This window comes from Artibeus jamaicensis, unplaced genomic scaffold (assembly GCF_021234435.1).
Source record: "Artibeus jamaicensis isolate MK-2021 breed Jamaican fruit bat unplaced genomic scaffold, CSHL_Jam_final contig_685, whole genome shotgun sequence".
NCBI classification, from domain to species: Eukaryota; Metazoa; Chordata; class Mammalia; order Chiroptera; family Phyllostomidae; genus Artibeus; species Artibeus jamaicensis.
Window position 1 is genome coordinate 13,031,549 of NW_026521924.1, and position 27,761 is coordinate 13,059,309.

The 27,761-nt window shown below is 51.0% G+C and overlaps 1 protein-coding gene across 4 annotated transcripts in view; it reads right to left on the minus strand.

Annotated features, from left to right (window-relative positions):
* Positions 1–5,095: 5,095 nt before the first annotated feature.
* EBF4 (EBF family member 4) overlaps positions 5,096–27,761 on the minus strand; it is a 56,319-nt gene continuing 33,653 nt past the window's right edge. The window contains exons 8-18 of one of the 4 annotated variants that reach the window (XM_053671371.1): positions 13,984–14,065; positions 13,039–13,156; positions 12,806–12,939; positions 12,579–12,705; positions 11,248–11,336; positions 11,043–11,108; positions 10,771–10,948; positions 10,508–10,696; positions 7,391–7,588; positions 6,111–6,186; positions 5,096–5,899 (exon numbers count right to left, since the gene is read on the minus strand). In XM_053671371.1, coding sequence (XP_053527346.1) covers positions 6,116–6,186; positions 7,391–7,588; positions 10,508–10,696; positions 10,771–10,948; positions 11,043–11,108; positions 11,248–11,336; positions 12,579–12,705; positions 12,806–12,939; positions 13,039–13,156; positions 13,984–14,065 — 1,252 coding nt within the window. In that variant the 3' untranslated portion in view covers positions 5,096–5,899; positions 6,111–6,115. Of the gene's footprint in view, positions 5,900–6,110; positions 6,187–7,390; positions 7,824–10,507; positions 10,697–10,770; positions 10,949–11,042; positions 11,109–11,247; positions 11,337–12,578; positions 12,706–12,805; positions 13,157–13,983; positions 14,066–27,761 lie in introns of those variants that run through there. The other 3 variants (XM_037141175.2, XR_005081937.2, XM_037141178.2) reach the window with 3 other exon arrangements.

Here is a 27,761-nt window from a genome sequence, read left to right on the forward strand (position 1 = left end):
GAGGGGCCTGGGGAGTGGGGCTACATGTGAGCAGTTGCTCTGCCCTGGGCGAACAGTACATAGGAGTTTACTGTTAAACGTAATTAGACAGTTAATACAATGGTTTAACATTAGATTTAGAATGAAGGTAATTTAGCACATTAACAAAATAGTGAAGCAAGTCGCATGATTATCTCAACATGCAGAAAAGCATTTCATAAAATTTGGCATCTATTTATAATTTAAAAAATTTTAAAGCAAATTAAGAATAGAAGGTTATCTATAAAACCAAACTAAATACTTGACAGTGAAATGTTCAAAGTTTGCCTTCCATCATCAGGAACAAAACACAAATGTCTATTAGCACTACTTTTATTCAACATTTTAGCGGAGATTTCAAACAAAGTATTTAGGCAAGAAAATAAAAGAAAAAAGACTGGAAATGAAGAAATAAAAGTGTCCTTTGCAGGTGATATAACTATGTATTTAAAAATGCAAGATAATCTGTGCATAAAGTATTACTATAAGTAACGTTGCTGGATGCAAGGTCATTGTGCAAAATCAACCGCATTTCTATCTGCCCACAACAAACAGGAGCTGAGATTAAGAAAATGACATATTTATAACAGCATACAATAATCAAATACTGAGGAATAAATGAAGAATATGTTAGACATCCAAGCAGAGGGCTATAAAATCCTATTAAGAAAATTTTCAAAGGTGTAAATATCCATAGATTGAAATACTCAATATATCAAAGGTGTCAATTCTCCATTAGTTGGTAGATGAATTTAATGCAATCCCAAAGAAAATTCAGCAGGTTCTTAAAAAATAGAAATTAATAACTTGATTATAAAATTTATATGGAAATGCTAAGGACTAAACATAGCCAGGAAAGTCACGGGTAACTCAGTTGGATGACTTGCTGTACTGGGTATCAACACCTGCTAAAAGTAATTATGATAGTGTGGTATTGGTATAAAGCTAGACAAAAAGACCAATGAATCGGAATACGGAATTCAGAACAGGCCCGTGCATGTAACCCCCAAAATGAATTTATTCATTAAAAATGTGTATTTATTCTTACATGTTCAAACTTAAGTCACCTTCAAAGTACTCTCCATTTGATGCAGTATGCCTATCAAGACTTTTTTCTACAGCTCAAAACAGTTTTGACTTCATTGATTTTGATGTTTTTTGGTGCCATTTTTTGTTTCATCTCTTCCACATTGACAAAAGGTCTCCCTTTGAGGACCTTTTTCATCCAGAGGGGAAGAAGTTGCTTGGGGTGAGATTGGGTGAATAGGGAGGGTGGGGTTCAGGGGTCATGCCATTTTTGGTCAAATACTGCTGAACACTCAGCGCAGTGTGGGCAGGTGTGCTCGTAAATCACCCATCATGAAACGGGCAAATGCACTTGGAAGAGTTTTCAAAACAAAATCCACTGAAGCCCAATGCAGGGTCTCGCAACAATGCCAGCTCTGATACAGATGGGCTCCTAGAACACTCCCTAGTGGGGGAAGCCTGTACTACAAGGGGCCCACCCTACAGAAGGTAATTCTGGGTTTTTTTGGACACCCCCTCGTATGGACAGTCGATATATGACAAATTGCCACTACGGTGCAGTGAGGAAGAGACAGTCATTTCAGTGACCAGTGCTGAGCTGACTGGTTGTCCATGTGGAAAAAACTAAACTGGTTCCTGCCTTACACTATACACCACAATCGAAATACCTTCTTGATTTAGGGATAGGTAAGGATTTTTTAAAAAGGAGAAATGTAGCAGTAACCATAAAGAAAAGGTTGAAAACTTAGACGACATCCAGTTAAGAAGTTCTAGTCATCAAACAACCTATGAGAGCGAAGAGAGGGGAGTATTTACGAAGTGATAGGAGGGCCTGAGTCCACAGGAATGGCCGGTACCCTGCACCCACCAGGACCTCACCGTGGGGCCTTCTGGTAAACGTCAGACTTCAAGCTCGTGGCTTCCAGGAGGAAGCTCCTTCCCTCCCATCATCCAATGACTGTTGTTACTGCCGCTGAGATGGTAGCAGAGGAAGGACGCTCCGGGGTTTAAGTGCAACGGTGTGAATGGGGAGGGGACAGGGCCACCCTAGGCTCAGGAGCTAGGACCTTCAGAGAATCACTACCTGGGAAAAGCAAGACCTGTAACCTTTTTCCCATTTGGAGAAGTTATCCTGGGGAAGAGAAGAGATTTTGGGGTCCATCTGAACCACCTCAACCATGTCCAGTGACTGCCTCATGCTAAAGTTGACTTTATGGTGGTGAAATGGTCTGTAGTCTATTCAATGGTGTGAAGCTTTATTGTTTTAGTCTTCACATTGAGATCCACATCCACCTGGAATTGATTTTCGTGTATGATGTGACACAGGGGTCAAGTTTAATTTTTTCATATGAATATACAACTGACCCAATGCCATTTATTAAAAATAAAAATCCCTTCCAAACGTCATGGCAGTTTCCATTTTTCTAGGAGACTTGTTTTTGGAAGAAGCTAAGGGCCCCGCCAGTTTGGGTGGGGAGGAGGGAGAAGGACGTTTTGCAGAATAGCCAGCCGTGGGGCTGACCTCAGTTGCTACCTGGCTTCCCTGGACTCATTGAGGCCAGTCCACAGAGGACCCTAGCTGAGCCAAATGCAGACTCAGAGGCTGCCTGATCCCCAGCGTAGGATGCAGAACATGGCAGCCTGGTTCTGCTGGGAAACATGAGGAGGAAGCAGAGGATTCTGGGAGATGTTCTCTCTCTGAAGACCGGGTCACCAAGTGTCATACCTCCATGCTACTCCCACCCTGATTGACCCTGTGGGGGAAAAAGCCTGGGGGTGGGCTGATGCTGAGAAGGGTCTCTTTGTCACTTGGCATCTGGAAACAACCTGGGTAGAGTTTCTGTCACATGATCTCAGGAGAGCTGGGACCTGGTGATAAAGAAACATTTGCGCCCACTCTGAACTTATTTTGAGTACAAAACAAAAAACAAAAACAAAAACAAAAATAATTTCCTTTTCCACAGGTTGACTGCCAGGGACCACCTCCAGGGCAGATACCGTTGCGCCCACCCACATCTGCTCATCTCTGCGTCTCCCGTGTACACCTATCTGACTCCATTTGCCAACACCCGCATTTAAAAAATGATTTATTTATTCTTAGAGTGGGGAAGGGAGTGAGAGAGAAACAGCGATGTGCACGAGAAATATTGATTGGCGGTTGCCTCTCGTACACCCCAACTGGGGACCTGGCCAGCAATGCAGCCATGTGCCCCAGACTGGGAATTGAACTGGTGACCCTTTGGTTTGTGGGACAACACCCAACCCACCGAACCACACCAGTCAGGGCTGCTAATACCTGATTTTTTTTTTTTTTGCCTGAGAATTTTTTCTAGTTTCTGGGACCACAGGCGGACTGGAAGTGCCAGGAAGGTGGTGCTCCCCACATCCCCTGCCCCACACCATTCCAGAAACCCTCAACCACAGATTGATAAAACTTGTTGTATAAATACTCCAGCTCCCTTGCTCCTCAGGCCGGAAAACTATGGGGTGTGTTCTGGCCTGTCACCTGAACTCTCCAGCAGGAAACGTGCCTCAGGTTCCATTTCTCGGGAACCCAAACTAAGACGTGGGAAAGAAAACTGTATGAGTCAGCCTGGGTGGCCATAACAAAACGTGTGATGCCAGGAGAGAGAAGCTACAAGCACCAGCCATCAAGGTGCCGGCTGATTCAGTTCCTGGTGAGGACTCTTCCTGGCTTGTAGATGGCTACCTTGTCACTGTGCCTGAGAGGTCTGGGGTCTCTTCTTATAAGGACGCCAGTTCTACCAGCTTAGGGCCCCCTCTCATGACCTTATTTAACCTAAACACCTCCTTAAAGGCTCTATCTCCAAACATAGTCACGTGGGAGAAGGGTTAGGGCTTCAATGTATAAATATGGGGAGGCCACAATTCAGTCCATGGCAAACATCCCATTCATTAGCTCTCCCTGCTCTGTACCAGAGAGTGGGCAGTGTTGGCTCAAGGGGTGGCTTGAGCACAGTTGAGCAATTTTTGAGGACAGGTGTCACATCAGCCATGGCACCTGACCCATCTCAAGAACTGGAATGTGACCACTGTCCAGTACAGACCAGGGTTCTGCAGGAGCTGCTCAGGGACTGAGGGTGGGATGGCTTGTTTCCGGGCTCTACGCACAGGCTGGAAGTGGGAGCGTGGGGGGAGACCAGGCAAGCACTGAGAATGGGGGAGGATGACCAGAAGACCGCCCATTACGGGTCCCAGGTACTGGCCAGAAACACAAGAGAAGGAAGCGGCAGGACCAGCCCATCTGCCTCAGCAGGGGTATCTGTCCACAGGGCTGCAGGGCATGGGTGCATGGGCGCATGGGTTGGGGGAGGATAGGGTTTCCGGAGGCCAGAGCCAGCGGGCTGCCAGGAGAGAAAAGAAAACCTGAAGCTTGGGCCTGGACACTGGGCTTCCTGGACAGTGGGTCAATAAAGTGGTTCCTAGGGCCAGACAGGTAGACCTTTGAGGTCTAAGGGGCATGTCTCAGGGGAACAACAGGGATTCTTCCTGGGAGAGGGGGTAAATGAACCCAGGAATCTTGCTTCTTTACTACCCTCCCTCCAAAACTCTGAGACAGGAGAGCCAAAAAGTGCCTAGGCCTGAGGGTCAGGACTTGCTCAGATAGCACCCGGGGTGCCAAAGGCTACCCCACCCAGCCCGGGTAAGGCCCTGCAGCCTCTAGTCAGGAAGGACCTTACTTCTGGGCCTGCGCACACTAGGTAGTGTTTAGTTTGTTCTGTTCCGGTTCCCAGCAACCCCCACCTTGCAGGGAGACACTCCGTGCCTTGGTCCTGGCAAGACTGCTGGGGGACAGAGTCCTTAGTGGCAACTGTGCTCCTAGATGGAGCTCTCCAGGCCGATCCCATGCTCTGGATCTTCCAACCTGCTAGCGTGCTCCCCGTAATCCCCACAGTACCTGCAGACCTGGGCAGGGAACACTTGCTCTGCTGAACTCTGGGGCTCTTGAAAAAGCCCAAGGTGCAAGAAGGCTGCCCAGGTGTAGAACTGCCTTGAGAACTGCAGAACCGCCAAGAAAAGCAGACCCAGGCCAAGGAAGCAGGCAGGAGAGGCCGGGTGGCCACCTGCATCTGTGTTTATTATTCTGTGTTCTCCAACCCTAGCAGAGCAGAGTGTGAGGCCAGGGGCAGCTGGGCCCATTCCATGATTCTGTGGGACCAGCCAGAGTCCGTAAGACATCTATTGGGAGGAAAACCCACTACTCAGGGGGCCTGGTACCCCCTCTTCTGCACTGCCATGCCCGAAGCCCCCACTGGGATTCATGATGTGGCAAGCATGAGTGTGCAGGCTGCAGTGGGAGCGAGGCAGCTGTGGGGTCAAGAGGCCGCTGGAAGCTCCATGGGAGCCTGGGCGGGCCTCCTGAGGCTGCTGGGCATCTCCCTTGCCCTGGAGAGAAGTCGGAACGCTGGGCCAGTGAGATGGGCCAGATACAAATGGAACCTTCCCAGGCTACCTCTCCCTGAGCTGTCCTCTCCCACGGTCCCCTTCCCGTGCTCCTGTCAACCGATGTTCCAGGTCTGCACAAAGTCCATCTCTTTTAGAGGAACTGACCCAGAGAGTGAAATTCTGCATTCCAGCACCTCCCTGAGATGCTCCCCTGCCAAGAGCATCGGCACAGTGCTGGGGCTTCCAACCAGCCCCAAGGAAGGGAGGTGAGAGGAGCCTGTGGGGCTGGAGGGCCTCCATGAGAAGGAAGTCCTCTCCCCACTCAGGTCGATGGGTTGAGGTCTGTCCGAAACCCTGGCCCTGCATCTGTCTGTGTTGCCATCCAGGGTGTGCGTGTGAATTCTGGAGAGACCTCCAGTCTGGGCCAGCAGGGGCCAGACCCGTAGACCTGTTTGGGAGATGGAGAGAAGTCCTGGAGGAAAGCTGGCTGCAAGGGGACGGGAAGCCACTTCTGTTCAGTTTGGGCCACTGTGGCTCTGACAGCTGTCTAGATGGGCCCCGAAGAGGCCTGGACCCCAGCTCCCTGTCCCTGCTACCACCTTTTGTAAAGACAGCCCACCCAAGGCCGGGGAAGGAGGCAAGGCCAGCCAGAGACCTACCGTAATTAGGAGTATGCCAGGCCCTGAAGCCCCCGGGCTGGAGAGTGGAACTTCTCAGAATCCTCATAAGGCTGGTCTGCAGTAACCAAGGGGAGAGGCTGTAAGTTATGTGTAGTCTGGGGATCTTATCTGCCTGCCTCTGTGGGCTGGGGACGGTATGTAGGGCATATAACGCTTCCTGAGCACAGAGCCATCAAGAGCCTTGAAGGTAGTCAGCCACCCCAGCCCGGACCTGGAACCAGCATTGCAGAGTTGGGGGAGACATGCCCCTCGCCTAACCTTTGCTGCCCTATAGCTTCTTCAACTGAGAGATGACACTGGCCTCCTCTTCCCTGGCCAGCCTCCTCCAGAGGGCCTGGCTCAAGGAGAGGAAGCAGACGGCCAGGGACCAGGGCAGGACAGAAAGGCCTGCCTCCAGGAGCACTGACACCCACCACGGCAGCAGCGGCAGCGTGTCCCCCTCCCACGGCTCCGTGAGGGTGTTACTTCCAACACCCCTTGGCCCTGCCCAACGATCTCCCATGCTTCTCTTTGTTGGCAGGAGAAATCAATGGCCCCCTGTCATCCCCACCCCTTACCTTTCAAGCTCCAGGCACCCTTAGGTTAAGAAAAACGAGGCAAAAAATGGCTGCCCTTTCAAATCACCCTGGAGCATTATCTGACAAGCTCACCCTACGAGGCACCTTCCTCTCGGGCATGTGACTTTTTCCAACTCGCCGTACACTATTGGTTAGGACTTGGGCTTCGTTAAGTTGGAGGAAACTGATAAATGGCCAACGACAACCCCTGCACAAATGGGATGCGGAGGGGTGACATGATCTCGATTTTTTATCTGTGAGACGGGGGAGGGGAAGCTGGGCTAAACCTTGTTCAAAGTCAGTCCCTTTCCAGCCAGCGAGTGACCAGGTCCCTCACAGTGGTGTGCACTACCCTCCAGTGGACGCACAGGTCAAAAGCATGCAGTGCACGCGGGGTTCCTCCGGTCTCTCTGCTCTGGGCTCGACTGCGTGGGAGCGGGGCCTTGGGATAATTCTCAGGCCTCTCCAACTGGAATTTGTGTCCCTTTTCCCTTGGTCAAGTGGCCAGTTGATAGAGTGGTGACCACCCCAGACTGTGAGGCCCAGGGAAGCAAAGAGCCCCCTATGGAGCTCCTTGCTCTGTATCCTCTGGGGAGAAATGGTCCACTGGCTTGAGGTTCTGGTGGGATGTGGACCAAATGGGCCAGTCCCTCAAGCCCACCTGCTCCTCTAGGTCACAGTGGGGCAGAATGGACCACTTACCTGGAAGCCCCTCTCCGTGGGCTCTGGGGCAGGCCTGGGGTGGGGAGCTGGGTGGGCGCAGCACAGGGGCAAAGGCGCTCCTCTGTTTGACAGCGGAGATCATGTTGACAGGCGAGAAGGAGAAGATGCTGGTGGTGGGGGCAGCAGCCGGGAGGGACATGGAGGAGGCAGCGGCCAGCGGGGGGCTAGAGGGCATGACTCCGGGGCGGGGCGGGGAGGGGCAGGCGCAGCAGGGAAGGCAGTGGGAGACACAACAGGGAGACAGCACCAGAGTGAGCAGCGTGGGCTGCTGGCCACAGGCCCAGGCCTCACTGGGGGCTGCGAGAGTCCTGGCGAGACCAGTACAGGGCAGGACCTGGTGGTGGGCTGGGAGCCTCTGAGGTCCTGGGTCAACACTTGCCTTTTGGGGAGTTCTGGAGACTCTTTGTCAGGGCTTGAGGGGACAGAATCAGATTAGGTAAAAATAAAAGCAAAACTAGAACATCCAACAAAACCAAGTACTCAGACGTGGCCCCAAAGACGAGGGATGAGCAAGAAATAGAATAAGTTAGGATTCCTGCTGAAAACCACTGGGAGTCTGAGGTGCTGGGAAACGTTTATGGGCCCCAGAGTACCAAAGATAGAGGCAAAGATTGGGGTTCGTAGTGGAGTTGGGGCAAGTGGGCAAGGATGAAGCTTGGGGTATATAAAGGCTCCTGTTACAAGGCCTCTCTGTCCAGGGTTGGAGCTCACAGCAAGCACTTTAACTTCCTCCACAAATACATCCCCCTTACTAATCACCCCTCACCCCAGCACTTTGTTCTCTACCAGCTTAACACAGATCCTTGTCATTTGCAGCCTGGGGCCTGTATCACCCATATCACTCTCTTCCAACTGGTCAATTTTAAAGAAAGGCATAGGGATACACATTTTCAGATCTTCCTGCCTCCAACCCTGTGGCCTCCTCTCCTGGGACCCTGCCCAGGGCATGTCTGAATCCCTCTTTCTATATCCTCGTCTGGACCCAATTCCCTGCACTCCCTAAAGATCAACCAGGCTGTGATTTCAATGTTGTTCAAACGGCTGGCTATGGGGGTGGGAGCTGGGCTTTCTGGAAGAAACCAACAGCCTGAGAAGGTTAGCTGCTTTTGGCATCAAAGCACCCCCCCGCCAACACACACACATCAATACAGTGTGTCCCCTCCGCCCTGCTGCCCTGTTTCAAACATTCTCAGCTCGTGGATGCTCATCTCCTTTACAACAATGCTCATTGCCAGCTGATGAGGCCAAGTGCTCCACGGAGGGCTCGAGACAAATTTACTTTCTCTCTCAAGGCCAGGGGCTCACAGCCACGTTGTGTAGCTTGGGTATAACCGAGAGTTGTGGGTCAGTCCAGGGCTGCTGGTGGCCAAAGTAGAAGACCAAGGGGCAGCCTAAACAGCGCCAGACCCTTTGTCTGGGACAGTTCTAGAATGTCATTCTAGGCACGTCCTGGAGCACTCAGTGAAAATGAGAACCCCTGAAACTACACCACAAAGTATTCTGCACAAGAGGAATGGATGGGACCTGGGCAAGCACGAGTTAAGACAGTGTTAAGAGATGGGACTGGCCCTTGGGCAAGTCCAGGGTGTCCCCAGCTGATGCTGGAGGTAGGGCATAAGCAGCTCTAGAATTCTTGATCCTCTGGATGAACAGGGAGACCCCAGGTGGCCTGGCTTCTGCCCCCTGGAGCCATGTGTTTCTCCACTGCCGACAGCACTGTGTGTATAGTGGGGGAGCGAGGTTGCTGGTTCAGATTCCACCAGCTTCAAATCCAAGGGGCACCTAAGAGAGAGGTTTTAAGAGTACTGTCCCAGAACTGAAGGGAAAAGAGAGCGGTGCAGACTGGCCTGAGCAAGTGGCCAGGAGAGACAGAGGTCTTAGGAGGGGTTCCAGAGGGTTGTGGCCTGTGTGGACACTGGGTTATGGGGCCCACAGTTCCAGAAACTGAGTCCAGGAAGAGAGGAGATGGCACACTCAAACCCACAGCCAGAAAGAGCAGTGCCCAGGATGCAGGCCCCTGGCAAGGAAGGCTGGGCAGGTGGCCAGATATTTGGATCCTCAGCAGTAGCAAACATAAGACGGGGAACAGGTGAGGAAACTGCAGGAAAAGTCACAACTAGCTTCTCCTTGGGCAGCCTTCTGGCTCAGCAGCATCTCCCAGAACTTGAGGTACAGACTCTCTTACAGTTGGCAGGGAGGTGTTTTGTATGCAATAGGTGCTTTATAAATGCCTGCTGAATAGCTAAGGTATAAGGAGCTGAAAACAAGCCATTTTGGAACTTGGTGTTGGAAAGAGGGACTTGAGGTCCAGTGCAAATGGTAGAAGCATACATGTCCTGTTGCCCATCCACCGAGCTTTGAACTGCACCCCCCGCCCAGAAGCCAGACAGAGGATGATTAGTGCCCAATGACACGTTCAGATCTAGGAACAAGCCTAGGCAGGGGGTGACAATGATTCTATTCTACAGTGAAGAAACTGATGTCCAAAGTGAATAACATGCCAAATGACAGATAGCTCCTGATCTGAACACTCAAACTCTAAATCCAGTTGTCTGGCCACACAGAATTCGCTCGCTCTACCTGGTCCCACGGCAGGGAGCCACATCTTCCCTGCTCCCACGCGGCCTATCAGAACAATGCTACAGCGGAGTGTGGGGCCAGGGGAAAGCCCACTTATCTTGAGCCCTGAGTTCCCTCAGGCTTCCGGCAGGGGGAGCCATCCTCCTCCCAAAGTCCTAGTATAAGATGGAAAGGGGGCGGTGGGCCAGGTTTCAGCAGGATGTCCCCTAGTTAAAACCCCATTTCAAGAGGGCACAAGTACTAGAAGCGATGTGTGCTGAGTCAGCAAAAAGAGCTAAAGATGCAAGAACTGCCCCAGGCCCCGAGCCTGGGATACGAAGCCGGGGAATCAAGTTGAGTGTCTGACCCCCGACCTCAGAGAGAGGTCAAACGCAGGCCAGCCTGGCATCCAACGGAAGGGCCAGTGCCGGTTCTCACGGGACAGGTGCTGGAAGCAACCCCCCTGCTCCCCAGGGCTGAGCCCCACTTTGCTCCCCGGGGTCCTGGTTCCTCCCTCCTTCGGTAGGGGGCACTCACTGGCGAAGGGTGAGGTGGCCGTGGAGCCATTGAGGAAGCTAGGGGAGCCGGGCACGCCGAGGCCAGCCACTCCCGGAGTCCCGTAGCCGCCGAGGCCCGCTCCGAGGCCACTGCCATAGCTGCTCTGCTGGGAGCCCGGGCTGGGCGCAAACCCGCGCGGGGACGCGCTGCTGCAGCTGCGGGCGTAGCCTGTGAGAGAGCGGAGTCAGGCGAGCGCTGCGGCCGGGAAGGGGCTGTCGGCGCGCTGGAACTGCGGTACGTACCCGGCTCCGGGCCCGGCGTGGCTTCCCCGACTGCCACGGCCAGCGGGCTGCTGAAGGCGTTGATGCCCACGACGGCGGGGTGCGGGTGGCTGGGCGCCAGGGGCCCGAGTGGCGCGGGCGCGCGGGGGGCGCTGTACAGAGCCTCGGCGACATCCGCGGCGCGCTTCAGCAGGAGCTCCTGTGAAGACACGAGCGGGGCAGGGGCAGCTGTGGGCGCCGGGACGGGGACAGCCCTGGGCTCGGCGGCCGGGAGGCGGCAGGAGGCGCCATACCTGGTTACTGCTCGGCACTCCGTACAGGGCCTCCGCCAAGTCCGCCGCCCGCTTCAACAGCACTTCCTGGGGGCCGGGGAGGAGACAGCGGGACCAAGGAGCAGCTCCCGGGGGTCGACAGAGCGGCCGGGGACCCCCTTCTCCACTCCCCACCTCTAAGCCACAGAATGCCCTCATCCCTGCCCTGCCGCGCCCCTCTGAGTACCTTGGGCAGTCTCTCGGGATCTCCGGGGTGTCTGGGAATGACTTTTTGTAGCCTCTGGAATCCGTAGTCAATGGTGGGTTCGTTCAGGGCTGGGGAAAAAGGCAGCGTGTGCAGGACGCTGCGTCCCAGCGCCCGGCGCGGGCCCCGCCCACCGGCCGCCAGTCCCGGAGCCTCGCCGCAGACCCCTGCACCCAGCCCGGCCCACACCCCGGGCACCCGGACTCAGTGAGGTTCGAAGTTTCCTCAGATCCTTTCTTATCACCAAGAGGGAAACTGTATGTACATATTAGCTTCCGCAGAACCGGAGGGGGAGTTTTCTGTCTACATCTGATCTTATCAGGAGTAAATTATTTGTTATAAAACAGAACCCCGCCGCCCCTCAATGATCTCCATTTGTCCCTCAATCCAACTTAACTCGCCCGCGTCTAAGCCTTATCTACCTTCACCTCCAACTTCAGATTTAGAGATTTTCTTTAGTTTCCCCCAAGGCGTAAAACATGCACCCCAGGTCTTTGCCCTGTAAACCTCCTCCCTTCTCCCCGGAGGACGTTCCTTCCCGATCTCCACCTGCGCACTCCTCCCCCCAGTCCCAGTTCAGCCCGCACTCCCTCCAGGAGGAATTCCGTGACCGCCACACCCTGTGTGCACTGCTTAACCTTCCCTTAGACCGCCAACTCCCTGACGGTAAGTAGGGTCACTGCCAAGTGGTGGGAGCCCGCAAAGGGCTCCGTGACTATCTGTTGGGTAGGGTGGGAGAGACGGGCAGCAGCGAGGGGCCTGGACTGGGGCGCGGAGGTGGAGAGGATTCTGACCACTGGCCAAATTTTACCCTGCATCTTCAGGGAGTGGCTTTCCCTCAGGTCATGTGTTAACTTCTTGCCGTGGCTTCTTGCAAGGGTGTGTGTATGCATGCAGAGTGGGGCTTGGGGGAACCAGGACACCCTGGGAGGATTCAGGGAGCAGCGAGCTTATTTGGGGGCACCTGTGAAATCAACATCCTCATGGAGATGTTCTAGACTCTGGGGAGTGGGATGTTCTAGACACTCTGGCGAGAAGTCCCAAGGCAGAGGATGTTGAGGAGGGCGCATACTCCACGCCAGGGAGGGGACTGAGGAGCCAGAGGCCAGGGAAAGAGAAGCACTGGGTAAGAAAATCAAAGGAGGAGGGGTCATACAGCACTGGTGGGTGGCCCGGATAGGGAGAAAAGCAGCAGCCAGGGGGCGTGGCCAAACGGTAGACTGGGTAGCTCGGAGACCAGGGTTCAGCGCGGTAAGCAGGACCCAGCTCCTTCCACCCAACCTCGGCCTCCCCTCTCACCCCTGACTCCTTACCTGTGTAGACAAAGCGGCCAGGGGCTCCCTTGCAAAACTGCTTGGACTTGTAGGACAGGGTCACCTCCACCACCCCGGGAATGTGCCTCGGGGGCGTCTGCACCCGAATGGCGTGGGGAGTGATGAGCTGTAAAGGGAGAGAGGAAGCCTGCAAGTTCCCACGCGACGAGGGGAGGGGCGAGGGTCCAGCCCCAAGGTCCGGAGGGAGTCTGGCAGGGGTGGCCCACCTCGCTCCACACGAGCACGTTTCCGAACACGACCTGCAACCCATCGAAGAAGTTGTCCCCAATGACAATGACGGTGGCGCCGCCGGTGGTCCAGCCCTCCCCAGGGCTGATGGCCTTTATGCAGGGGGTGGCAGCTGGGAGGCAGGAGAGGAGCCAGGTCAGGGCCTGGCCCCAAGGTGGGGCCTGGAGGTTGGCTGGGCCTGCGGCAGTGGGACAGGTCGGGGAGTCCTGACCTTCGGAGGGGTCCAGGCGGCGTGCCCTGCGGCCGTGCTTAGAGTTGTTGTGCACAAACATGTTGTCAGACACGGCCAGCACGTGTCCGTCCACGCTCACGGTCGTGGACACCACCACCTGCGGGGAGAGCCGAGGCCAGCCTGGCTGGAGCCCTGGAGAGAGGGAGGCTCCCAGGAGGGAATTGTTGTGGATGACCAGCAACTTGAGGCTGGTGTCTGGATGCTAGAATTCAGGGTCTCTGGCATGGGGAAGAGCTTCAGCGCCTCAGGGGCTGAGCTGGTGGAAGGGGAGCCAGCTGGGTCAGGTGACACCCTAGAAGCACAATCTCTGGCTGCCCAGGGAAACTGACCCCCAGGAGCTAGAAAAATCAAGAGCTCTGGAAAAAACAAAAACAAAAAAACAAAAAACCTGTCTCCCTGGGTGGAGTGGCTACTGTTTTTGCACATACATAGTAGCCCAGGCTGCATCCCCCGGGGCTTCAAGGCAGGAATGGGTCTTAGGTAAGTGGCAATGAGAGTTTTGATGGGGGTGGAGGTGCAGCATCAGCTTGAGAACCCATCAGCAGGAACCCCCACCCTTTGGAGGAAATTGGGGCTGCCTTCTTCGCCCCTCCTTCACTGGGATGGGTGTGCAGGTTGGGGATGTGCTAAGGGCAGCTGCTCTCTGCTTTACGCTATGCAAATTAGCTAGGTCGTTAATCATGTAAAAATGTCACAATTAGCATCTCCTTAAGTGGGACTCTAATGAAGCCTCCCTTGGCAGCCGGCATAAGTTGAGATGGAGCCACTCCACCCCCAGCAGGCACCAGACCCTGCGGCACAGCGCTGGGCTGGGCAGGGACCTGCCCTCCAGGCCTTTCCTAGGGTGACGGGGCTTTGGCCTGCCCGGTTCCCACTGTCGGGAAAGGGCAGATTTACAGGGGGGGACCCTCTCCCCAGACCCACCTGGAAGCGGCGCATGTCTCGGGGATTCCCTGCGTTCTTCAGGCAGTTCTGGTTGCATTTGAGGAAGAACTTGAGAAAGAACCTGAAACAGTGTAGTCAGTGGGCTCATGGGTCTGGGGGTTCTGGAAACAGGTGAAGAGCCAACTGCTCCCTGCCACCTGTCCTCCCAGCGGAGCGACCATTCTGTCTGCTCACACGCAGGCACACCCCCCACGTCCCCATCACAAGCTGCACACGCACAGGATGCCTGATGCCCAGAGAGGAGACCTGTCCCAACGACTACTTCGTACACAGAATGTCCCCACAGGGTAGGGTCACATGGTGCCTGTTTGTCCCACAAAGTGTGTACTCATCACACTTACACAAAATGTGCTGCCAAAGAATGTGTCCGTTATATACACCGAATGTACCTCTGACTTGTGAATTATACCCACCACACAATGTGCACTTCATATGCAGCCGGTACTCACACTTACCTGTAAGCTTACCCCACTCTGTGTATATTTGTCATAGTATATGCCCATGGTATATACGCATCCATATCACATAGCATGTCCGCCCCCCACAGTATATCCATCACCTGCACAGTGTATACTGTCATAAACTGTGTATCCTTTCTACACACTGTATATGCCTTATACACTATTACCAAATGGCCACCACACAGTGTGTACCCACCACACTCGGGGTACACCCTTCACAGAAGCCTTCACTAGATGTGCTCCACATACAGCCTGCACTTATCACACCACGATATATACAAATTACAGTCTGCCCATTGCGCACAGTGCATGCTCATCCTACATAGTATATGCACAGAAAGAACAGGGCTGTATATGCATTAATATACCATTTAATGTTGTATACGATTGCCCAAAATATAGTCATCACAAGTACTGTACAGTCATCACATACAGCAAACAGGTCCCCCTTCCTCCTTCACAGCTGACCCCCCCCAACAAATCCCCCTCACAACACAGATCCTGCTCATGCACAGCGGACCCCCTGCCCCAGGACCTCCAAAGAGATCTTCCTCACACCCTCTATATCCATTATACACAGAGTAAAAACCTAATCACACTGCGCCTATGCCCATCATACACACATCAAGTACCTGTCAGACACTCGGTACAGACACAGTGAATGCCTTCTTTTTCACATACAGTAGTAATTGGAAAAAAGCACAGCCTATGCAGTGATGAGGCTGCTTTTTAGACGAATACATGAGCACCTGGTCTTCCATTCTTCCAGGCAGCTGGCCGAGATGGTGGGGCCTTGGCCCCGCCACCCACCAGTGAGGTAACCACAGATAACCTTCTGGTTTTGGACTCTCAGCAAATTTGGAATGCTGTCACTATGGGTCTCAGTCGCTATGGGGCTCTCTGAGCACCTGGGGAGATGCCCTGTGCAAACTGAAGCGTGAGGGGGTCCTAGCATGTGGTGCAGCCTCCTGGGCTGCTCTATGAGCCCCTCTGGTCAGCTCCCTCATTTTATCACCACCCCCTAGTTTTGAACTCTGAATCTAAACATCTGTTTTAACTCATCAGAGTTGCTCTCAGAGTCTACAAACAGGAAATTCACATTCAAAGAACGATCTGATACAGGCTCTGAAAACAAGTCCAAAAAGAGGAGTTCCCCAAGTGGTGGGTGCCACTTCTGGAACAGAGGTGTCCCGGGGGGAGCCTCGCTGGGTGCTGGCACTAGTCGCTGTCCTGGAGATGTACCTCATCCCAGGCCCTGCCTCTGTCCCACTGCGGACCCCAGTTCCCCAGAACCTGTCAGTTCCCTCTGCACAACGGGTGCCCTCTGGGAACCCCCGTTAGTTCCCTTTCCATATGCACATTACATCGGCACATATTTCCATCCTCAAGGAACACCCCCAAATACTTTCACATAGTGCAGACCTTCTATACGCCCCTGCAGAGCACTCTTGAGGTGCAGGCATGCCATTGGCCCTGAATTATACACACCCATCATGTGTCTCCTTCATCCACCCCTGCAAGGTGCCCTGCAGTACACACAGCTCTCGTGCCTCCAAACGGTAGTCACCACAGTGTAGATGCCACATGTAATCCAGTAGGTCCCCCAAGGCGCAGGCACCTCAAATGCTCCCAAATACTATACCTGCGCAGAGTAGACACTCCATTTATGTCACATTATATGCCACAGTAAAGACTCCCTGTTGCCCTATAAGACACCCCATGTTGCAGACACCTCTATGCCCACAGCCGTCATCTAGTGCATGTCCCTCGTTTATATGACAGAGTGCTGACACCCTAACCACACGCAGTGTAGACCAGTTTATTTAAATTCTGTGTTAATAAACTCAGTCCTTCACAAGGTGCTAAACTGAGGAGGACAAAAGGGCAGGATAGGACATAGTCCCTGTCCTGAAGGGGGTAAATGCTGACCCTTGGATGTCACTGACAATTCAACAAGCATGGGCCTGCCCCGAGGGTGACACATGCTTCCCCTACATGCTCACATGTGTCCACTGCATGCAACCCTGCTTCCAAACCTATACAGTCCGGAGGAAGGGCTCCTGGGTAGGGGCTGGAGAGGCAGGCTCTGGTCCAGGCACTGGCTCGTGGTGAGGGCCACAGTGAGTCCTGCTGGCCTGGCATCCACCCTGATCCAGGAACCGGAAGAGCAGCAACTGAGGGCTGCCAAGGCACCTCCGGTCCTGCCTCTGGGGAGTCCTTTATTTCCACCTCCCCAGTGCCCGTGCCTCGGGCCACTGCCTCCCGCAGGGCCCTGGCTCCCTCTGGGGACTCCCTCATGGACCCTTCCACAGCTCTTGCTCAGCAGGTCTTCCTACCTTTCCCTTTCCATTATAGGCTGCATTTGTCCTTTGGGGCCACACCAACGCTCACTTCTGGTCTGACCTTTGGAGACCACCCCTCCCTGAGAGCCCCAGGACATCTGTTTTTGAGGCTGGTTGGCATTGCCTGTAGAGGGGTGTTGAGCAGGAAGTGACCACACAAGGCCTGGGCCCTCCTCAGGGTGATGACCATCAGTTCCCTTTCCCCTTCCCCCTGAGCTTCCAGCTCAGAACTGCACATGGTAGGTGACGCCAATGGTGGAGCTGCTGGAATCTCATCCATGCTGGCTGGCGGTCCACGAGGCTGCTCCCACCCGGTCAGAGGCGTGCCAACGCACACTCTCTCCAGAGAGCCTGCAGCTGCAGCAGTGCACGCCCTGACCCTCCTCACCAGCCCCTGGGCTACTAAGAAAAATCACCCACAACTTGCAAATAAGGCAAAAAGATGACTGTGAGTCCTTTCAAAGCCATCCTGGAACAGTGGTTTTCAAAGTGTGGTCCTTGGACCAGCAGCAACAGCATCACCACCTGGGAACTGGCTAGAAATGCAGAAACCTCAGGCCTCACCTCAGACACACGGAATCAGAAACTCTTGGGCGAGGGCCTAGCCACCTGTGTTTTCATCATTCCTCCAGGTGATTCTGACGCCTCCTAAGGTCTGAGAAGCACTGCCCTAGAGACGCACCACCCGTACACCGGCCACTGGCCCTGTATGGCATCATCGAGCACTTCAAAGGTAGTTAGTTAGAACTGAGATGTGCTGTAAATATAAAATCCCTCTCGGATAGGTTTCAATTGTTTAGTTAGAAAAAGAGAATGTAAAAGACCTCATCAGTAAATTTTTTGGTATTGATTATATATTGCAATGATAATAATTTTGGATATATTTGGTTAAATAAAATGTATTGAACAGCCCTGAACGATGTAGCTCATTGGTTGGACACTGTCCCTGGAAATGAAAGGTCTGATTCCTGGTCAGGACACATGCCCAGGTTGCAGGTTCAGTGGTCCCTGGCCAGGGAGCACATGAGAGTCAACTAATCGATGTTTCTCTGCCTCTGTTTCTCCCTCCCTTCCCTGCTTACTAAAAATAAATTTTAAAAATTGTCACAATTAATGTTACCAGTTACTTCTTTTTTTTTCAAAGTGCGGTTATTAGAAAATTAAAAATTACACATGTGGTTTGCATTATACTTATGTTGACAGTGTTGCTGTAGAGTATTATGTTAACAAAGCCATCTGAGAGTTAGCTGATTCTCCCGGGGAAGTAACTTTGACCCATATTCACTACTGACTGGGGCCCAGACCACTTAAAATTAGGTGCTAATAATCTACAGAAAACTGGTAAGATGCAAGTGATTTTTGTTGGGAGAAGTAAATCATTTCTGTTTGGTAGAGAAATTAGCCCTACAGGTTACAATTTTACTTATTGTCCTAAGGACATTAACTAGCTTCATATCTAACTTGGCAACCTTATTCTAGTATTTTTCACGTATCACATTTCTTCTCCCATCCACCCTCCCTGCCTCCACCCCTCTCCGTAACTACATACTCCCTGGAAAGAAGACAGCCTGGCAGGGTCTGGGAAAGTGAGGATTGAACCATCCTGCTCTGGGGCCGGGGCCATCCCACAGGGAACAAAGGCAGGAAGGGATGAGGACTTTGTTCCTAGGGGCTGCGAAGTTCTGCTTGTTGTCATGGAAGCCCCTCCCTCCCAAGCCTGGATGATGCCAGGGGTGGGAGAGGATGGGAGGACAGGAGAAGGGTGTTTCTGAAAAGCCTCACCCCATAGGGCTTGCAGAGAGCCTGGGGGAGCCCCTTTTACCTGGCTGGGTGGGGCCAAGCCCACAGCCCTGGCTGAGTTGAGTACCCCTACGGGAGGTGAACGATTTAGGATGCCCCCTGGGTTAGGCAGGACCTGTGCCCAGTGCCATTTTTACTGTGGCCATAAGGCTATTTGGGGCCATGATCCCACAGAAAGGGTGGCAAGAGAAAGGTCAAGTCCTAGGAGCTGCCACTGGAATTACTAGAAGAAAACACCATGAGTTACAGATAAAATACAAAACTGCGAAAAGAAATTTAAAAAGTATCTGGGTCTGATTTATCAAGCACTTAGCCACAGCTTGGAATTCTGCTGAGTCCTCACTTGCATTATCTCATTTAATCCTCTCACAGTTTTGGGGTAGTAGGGGTACATCTGCAATCACGTCTACTTTACAGATGAGAACACTGAGGGTGAGCAAGAATAAGCTGCAAAGTCACAGTGAATGCCAAATGAACTTGACACTTCATGCACCACTGATTGATAAGAATCAGGGGAAAGACCCTCTAAGCGAGGTTCTCAGAGTCCAACCTGGCCCCAGCCACGAGGCTGCCACTGCAGGACTGTGCAGGACTGTGCAGGAAGCCACCCTTTAGAAGAGGCAGGCCTAGCAGCCAACAGGTTAGCGCTGGGTTGAGAAATTTCCTCAGGGTTGCAAGGGAGACTCGGGTCTCCTTACCCCTAGTTTTAAGTCTTTGGTTGCTGTCACTACTGCTCTCAATCAGAAGATTTTTAGGATTAAAGGCCCGTTGCCCGAGATGAGCCAAAAGTTTATTAGTATTGCAGTTCAGTGAAGGGTGCACATGATTTCATTATTTTATTCTATCTTCAACATTCTCCATAAAGTTTAATGAAAGACCAGATGAAGAGCTGTGCCCTGGCCAGGTGGCTCAGTTGGCTGGACCATTGTCCTGTGCACCGGAAGTTCACAAGTTTGACCCCCAGGCAGGGCACATCATCCCGAGGTTGCGAGGTTGCGGTTTGATCCCCAGTGGGGGCGGGTACAGGAGGCAACCAGTCAGTCTTTCTCTCTCTCTCTAAAATCGATAAACACATCCTCAAGTGAGGATTAAAAAAAGCCCGGATGAAGAGCTGTGGGCAGTGGTCATCCAACTAATAAAGCAGCTGAAGGTGGTAGTTACGCACCTTTGCTCTGGGTACCTAAGATTTAAATGAAACCTAAGAGCAGAGCAGTTCACTCACACACCTGAACTCAGTTTAGCCTTCTTAATCATTTCTATAAATGCTTTTTATTCCTCTCTGTAAAAACAACTCGAGGTGAAATTAAAATCAACCTCGCTAGCCAATGAAATGTTCCCTATCAAAGAAGCAGATGCGGGATTCACTAGGACTCAAGCGCAAACACCTGACTTATCCGTCACTTCTCTGGGATGACACCACCTAAGGAAACCTCCCCCCACGCCTCCCCCCCAACTCCCGGCCCCAGCACAGAGCTTTACTCAGGAGACAAGAGATAAGGAAAACACAGAGGTGGTTGGTATAAGTCCACTGTCAAACTGGCTTCTCAGGGGCGGGAGAGCAGAGTGGGATGGAGCCATTCTTTGGAAGGCAGTGTTGAGGTATCACATGGGGAGTTGGTCCCTGCCTGGATTCCCTCACCCCAGCTTCTGCAAGCTTGCTGTTAAAGCGCTCACAGCTGCCCCCACTACCTGTGAATTATCCTCAGCCGGAAGCATAGTCCCCACCAGCAGCCCACAGCCAAACATACTGACATCACAAGAAGGATCAAGTAAGTAGTACTGCCATTCTTGCCCCGAACTCCCCAAAGGTTAGTCTGATACTGGCTTCCCGCTGAGACCGTTTCTTGCAAACAAGCTCCCTTTCCTGCCCAGTCCTGCCGCCCTCACTCCCCGGCTCCCCAGAGCTCTCCTCCGATACAGTTTCACAAGCATCCCGGTCTCCAGCCCTGCTTCTAGGAATGTCATCCTGAGAACTAGGTCACAGAGCTTTTTACCACTTTCTTCCTGCATCCCTGTGAGATGCTTACTTGGAGCTAAAATTATGTTCCCACTTCCAAAGAGGAATCTGTTAGTAACCGAGCCCAAGGGTGCTTACAATCACGGGACTGCCAAGAGCAAGGAGGTCAATGTCTAGATTACAGGTGCTTTCTAACACAGATTCTCCCAGAATGACAGCCACTAGGCACAGGTGGCTATGGAGCACATGAAATGTGGCTCGTGTGACCGAGAAACCAAAATTTCAATTAATTTACATTTAAATTTAAATAGTCACACGTGGCCTGTGGCTACACATCAGACTGCAGACCTAGGAAGGGAAAGTGCTGTGAAAAGCCCGGACTCCTGTGGCTCAGTTGGTTGGGCGTCTTCCTGCAAAGCGAGAGGTTGCTGGGTTGATTCCCAGTCAGGGCACATGCCTGGGTTATGGGTTTGGTCCCCAGTCAAGGCGTGTTGGAGAGCCAGCCAATCAACATTTCCCTCCTCTCTTTCCCCCTCCCTTCCCCTCTCTCTAAAAAAAAAAATAAAATCTAAAAAAAAAAGAGAAAGTGCTGTGAACAGATACATGTGTTGGGGCAGGGTGTTCAAAACAGCTGTATTGTGAAGGCCTTGGAAAAGAACGCAGCTCGGGAGCAGAGGGTAGAATAAAATTAGGTATTTCCCAGACTAACGGTGGCACTGCAGCCAGGGGTGTGGAAAAGCAGGGTGAGGGAATGGGGGCGGGGTGCGATCCTCCACTAATTTTCACTCCAAAGGGTTTGCCTTTGAGCTCGTGAGCCTCAGGAAAGAGAATATCTTCTGGGGCAGCATCTGTGCTCACCACTGACAAGGTCAGGACCATTCATTCCCGCATCCATTCAATATGCCCATTTAAAAAGATGTATTAAACACCTCCTATGTGTTAGACAGTAGAAGCTAGAGATGAACAAGATCTTAAGAAAATTACAATCCAGCGGGACACAGAGAAACTTAAAGCACAGCCAGTAAGACAGTGGCGGGGTAACTTGCCAAGTGTAATCTGTAGCAGCCACTCTGCCTGGGAGAAGTGGAAGGGGTCCTTCAGGTCACATGTGATCTTGGGCATTTGAGGTCTTGCAGGACCAGAGACATTTCCCTGGAAGAAAGTAGGAAGAAGGGGCCTCCCAGGCAAAGGGAATAACAGCCCTGCCAAGGGGCGGGTGGGACGCATGGGACACTTTCCCAGTGGTGCCTGACAAGCCTGAGGAGGGTGGCTGTGGACCAGGGCCTGAGGGTGGGGGGAATTGGCACCAAAACATGTGGGATCGAGCCCCTGTGCGTGATGGGAGGTCAGCCAGGCTGTGTCATTTGGAAGAGCCATTTTGCATGGAGGGAGAAGCAGACACCAAAGGGCCTACACTAGAGAAGGGATGGTCAGTGAGGAGGCTGGTGTGAAGAGTAGTTCAGGCCCTGGTGGGAGTGGCCCCAGTGGGGCAGCCATGCTACTTCCTGATCTTGGCCTGGGACAGCAGCCAAGGCCCAGTGTCCCCAGGGCCACAGCCACCTGCCAGGCCTGGACCTGGCCTCCCTACCACGATCCTCACTGGGGCAGAGGTGGCTGCAGTGCAGATGGGCTGGGGGACTATAAATAGCCAGGGTGCATACATTAGCATGCCAATGCACCCGAACCCCATCCTCTATGCTAATGGCCCACCATGCGCCTGAACACCTTCTGTTCCCCTGCATGCATTTGCATGCACAATTAGCATAATCTTGTATAATTAATGAACAGTGTCAATTTTAGCTCCTAAGTAATTTGATTAACATGTTGATAGGGCACTTACTAGGCTCTCCAAAACTCAGGGCTGGGCATGGGGCCTGAGGAGAGGAGGAGAGAAGGTGGAGAGACTGCTAAGCGGGCCCCAGCTGCCCATGAAGAGTGGCGGTGACTCCACTTCCCCTTTAATGGGGCCTGAGGGGAGGGGTGGAGAGGTTGCTGATGGGAGGCCTCTGGGCGCCCCATGAGGAGCGGCAGGGACAGGCCGGAGCATGATTACAGTGGGTCACCTGAGCATGAAGCACATCCTGTAGACAGAGACGCACACCTCCCCTGCACGTACCCCTGGCCCAGGGAGTCTTCTGTGAATGCAGGATGGGAAGAAAAGAGGAGGAGGAGGGATGGAGAAAAAGTGGGATGAATGACGGGCAGAAGGACGCCACAGAAGGGAAAGGTGTGCCTGTGGGTGCTTTGAGGACATGAGGGGAAGATAGGGGTCCTGAGACTAAAAGGAAGAAGTTGTGTGTTCCTCTGGCCTCGGGTGGGTGCACCAGGCTCCAAAACCAGGATCTTGGACCTTTTATGTATGAGCCATGAGAGAGGCAGAGGTGGGGGGCTGGCAAGGCCTAGTACTTTGTAATACACCAATGACTCAGGGCAGAAGGAACATGCAGAAGGCTGAGGGCTGCCCCCTTCCTACTCAGAGACAGGCTCTTTCCCAGCCTGGACATCGGCAGAGGCTCCCCTCCTCTCCCGTTCATCTCTGACTGTGGTCAGTCAGGAAGTTCCTCTCTGCCTCTGACTGACTTCCTCGTTGCTGTCTAGGCTCAGTTGCACTCACCTTCTTTAATAAGATGATCAGCTGAGGTGAGGGTAGGGTGGGGTAAGAAATGTAAAGTAAGCCCTGGCTGGTGTGTCTCAGTGAGCTGAGTTTTGGCTTGCAAACCAAGGAGTCTCCAGTTCGATTCTTAGTCAGGGCACATGCCTGGGTTGTGGGCTGGGCCCCTAATGGCGGGTGTGTGAGAGGCAACCACACATTGATGTATCCCTCAGTCTCTTTCTCTGTTTCTTCCCCTCTCTCTTTTAAATAAATAAAATCTTTTTAAAAAAGAAATGAGCCCTGGCTGGTGTAACTCAGTGGATTGAGCACGGACCTGTGAACCAAAGGATCACAGTTTGATTCCCAGTCAGGGCACATGCCTGGGTTGCAGGCCAGTTCCCAGCAGGGGATGCATGAGAGGCAACCATACATTGATATTTCTCTCCCTCTCTGTTTCCCTTGCCCTCTAAAGACAAATAAGTAAAATCTTTTGAAAAATTTTTTAAAAAGAAATGATATTGTGGCAGGCACTGTGCTGGACATTGTGTAAATACTTCTTATTTAACTTCACAACATCCCTACCAGCTGAGGTGAAGAGTCAGCTCCATTTTACAAATGAGGAAACTGAGCCTGAGAAAGGGGAAACCTTGCTCCTGGTCACATGGCCAGACATTCCGGGTTTCCTGAGCCCCGCAACCCTGAATAGTCCTTAGCTTTATGGTAAGAATGTATCACTCGAATTGCAGTCAGTTCATTCATTAGCTACCTTCCACTTTACATATTATGGTCCCCAGGCCTTGGCACACCTATGCTTGAATTCTCTACCAATATCCTCTGGGGCAGTGTCCACAGCTCCCCTCTACCCTCAGCATGGGGGTCACTGTGATCTCAAGCTTGATTTCAGCTGCCCAAATGTCTTAAGTCCCTGGATGAGGGATGGCTTGGGGACCCTTGCCTTTGTGATTGGCATCCCAGCCCACATGATCCCCAGGGCACATGGAAGAATCTCTAATGAACCCTCTCCGCTTCTCCCTCCCTCAAATGCTCCCAGCTCTGAAAGGGGATCAGGAGAAGGAAGTGCAGTTTATTTATTCTGTAGGCAAGAAAAAAAATTCAGCCCCACTTTAGCACTGACCCAGCAGGGAAGTTCTGGAGGAACCTCAAGGGGAGTTGCCAGATGGACCCTAGATGGAAGGCTATACATGCAGCATCAGTATGGCAGACAAGACACCCTGCTGGAAAGAGTGGAGGGAAACAGATGCGCTAATGGGCTTGTTTTGTGGCTGCAGAGGAAAATAGGGATTATTCCACTGACCACTGCATTAGGAAGGGGGATGTATTTTTTCACAGTTCCCACATTCCCTTCTCATCAAACTGCATTTGTCAGGTTCTATTTGATCTACGGAATTTGGTCTAAGTTTGCCACCCACAGGATGGATGAGAACTTACCTCGGCCAGGTGGCTCAGACATGACCCATTTCAATAGTACTATTGAACGACACCCCCTGAACTTCAGGCACCACTACATGCTGGAGACTGTCCATAGCCCACAGCTCCTGCCCACACCCAGGAGCCAGAAGAGGAGGGCCGTCGGCTTCTCAGGAGAGGAAATCCTTGCCCCTCCCCCCATCCTGGCCAATCAGGATGACCCTGATTTAATCTTAGAGCTGTGATGCTCAATTTAATCTTAGAGCTGTGATGTTCAATAAATAAGATAGCTATTTTAATGCGATTATTTACATTTTAGTCAAAACTAAATAAAATTAAACATTCAGTTCCTCAGTCAGAGCAGTTACCTTTCAAGTGCCCAGTAGGCACAGGTGGCTGTTGGCTACCATATTGGTCAGTGTACAACATTTCCATCATCACAGAAAGTTCAACCGGATAGTGTTGTCTTAAAGCCTTACAATGTTTTCCATGTCCTCATACCATTATGTGAAACCTTACGTAATTATGTTTTATCTCAACAGCTCTGTAAGCTCTCAGAGGGCAGGAATCGTGGTTAAAACTTCTCCCTTTTCTCCATAAAGCATTAGGAACACAGACAAAAAACTGTCAGGATTAACTTTTTCATAATTCTGAAAATTAACAAAAGGTCTGCAGTGACCCAAGGATTATTTATTTAAAAACATGGTTGAATCTTAGTAAGAATAGAGAGCTTTGCAGTGTTTTAACTTGGCCTATCCCATCCCCCTCTCCCTAGCTTTCTGGTAGCCTTAAAAACCAGCAGCCTTGAAACCATGGTGGCTGTGAAAACTAGCAGCCTAGTAGCCACTAGAAAGGATAGATTTGGTTTGGAACTTCTCAACAGTCTGTACTTCCAGCTGTTGATCTACCTGGAAGCCCTCTAACATCCCCATTTTCGGTACTTGTTATAGGACTTCAGTGCTTGCTTAGTGGGAAAAGCCCTATCCTCGGGGTGTTTGTTCAAAACAACCAGTGGTAACTGTTCAACATCGCTACTGCTAGAGGCAGTGGTACTAGTTAGGACAAACAGGAGCCTGGAAAAAGTGGGAACGAGATGTTCATAGGGGCTCTGAAAAGCTCTTATGTATTCTTGGGGATTTAGAAGGCCATGTGTATATGCAGGAAAGAGCACATGCCCAGGAAAGATCTCAGAAAGCTCTTCCTAGTCTCTCATCTCTGGTTGACCCTGAAACCTTGCCTAAGCAAAAAGTGAGGGTAAAGACAGAGCTGCCCCACAACCTTTTGGCAAAGGGCTGAAGACTTATTGATCCAATCCAATTAAGAAAGTGCCTGTCCAATCATGAGGAGACCACTAACTTGAATGAACAGAAGAAACTTTAGTGGCCACACATGACAAGGAATACAGACTCTACAGAATCAGTCCAGGAAAGGCACTAAATAAACAGCAGCAACAACAAACACTGGAATAAGGGATCTGAGTTACCACATTATATTACTAAAATATTCAGTTTCCAACAATCATCAAACATGAAAAGGAACAAGAAACTACGACCCATACATGAGAAATAAACCAGTTAGTAGGAAATGTCCTTGAGGAAGCCCACACATTAGACCTACTAAACAAAGACTTTAAATTGGCTATTGTAAATATATTTAAAGAACTGAAGGACACAATGTCTCATAAAAGAAAATATGAGAATAATATCTCACCAAATAGAAGACTTCAATAAAGAGATACAAATGGTAAAAATTGTATCCAAATTTAAATTCTGGAGTTAAAGGAAACAATTGAAACAGAATTTCTAGAGGAACTCAACAGCATATTTGAGTTGACAGAAGAAAAAGAAATCAGTGAACTTGAAAACAAGTCAATTAAGATGACCAAGTTCTGGAGCAGGAAGAAAAAAGAATGACAAAAAATTAACAGTGCCTAAGATGTTGTGGGACAGCATTAAGTATATCAACATACACATAATTGGAGTCCCAGCAGGAACCATGAAAAGGAAAGGGGCAGAAAGAAGTTTGAAGGAATAGTGACCAAAACTTCCCAAATTTGATGAAAAACCTTACTCGGCATATCCAAGAAGCTTAATGAACTCCAAGTAGTATGAACCCAAAGAGATGCACATGGACACATACTTAAACTGTCAAAAGACAAAGACAAAGAAAGAATCTGGGAAACAACAAGAGAGAGAAGCAACTCGTTATTGACAAGGGCTCCTCAGTAAGGTTAACAGATGACTACTAATTAAAAGTTATGGAGGTTAGATGACAATGACATAAAATAAGTGCTGTATGAAAACAGTTGTCAAATGAAAATTCCAGCAAAACTATCCTTGAAACATTAAGCATAGATTAAAATTAAATAAATTTCAAGGATAATGAAGATATTTCTAGATAAACGAGAACTGAGGGGATTAATCACTAACAGGATTAATAGTTATCCCTCCAAGGAATACTAACAGGAATCCTTCAGTCTGAAATGAAAGGACACAAGAGAATAATTTGAATCCACAGGAAGAATTAAATAGTGCTTGTAAAAGTAACTGCATAGTTAAATGTAAAAGGCATTATGTATGTATTTTTGTTTATAATTATTTTCTTTTCCTATCTAATTTAAAAGACAGCCCTGGCTGGTGTAGTTCAGTTAGTTGGAGCATCATCCCGTAAACTGAAAGGCTGCAGGTTCAATTCCCGGTCAGGGCACAGGCCTAGGTTGTGGGTTGGGTCCCAGTTGGGGTTTGTGTGAAAGGCAACTGATTTCACATTAATGTTCCCACCCCCAACCCTGCCACTTCTCCTCTCTCTAAAATCAGTGAGCTTGTCCTCAGGTGAAGATTAAAAAATAAAGACAACTGCATGTGTTTGGGGGCGGAAAGTACAAGGCAACTCTCTGTAATTTCTGTTCATTTTTTCTGTAAACCTAAACCTGCTCTAATAAATAAAATATATCAAAGAAAACTGCATAAAGCAGCAATTATAAAACTGTGTTGATGGGCTTTGATTGGTAAACATAGACTGTGATTGACAAGAATATTAAAAAAGGAGAACAGGGAATGAAGCCCTGTTAGAGCACTGTTTTTGTATACTATTAAAATTAAGTTGATAATCTAAATTATATTGTTTTAAACTAAGATATTAATTCTTATTTCCAGGAAAATCACTCAGAAAATTAC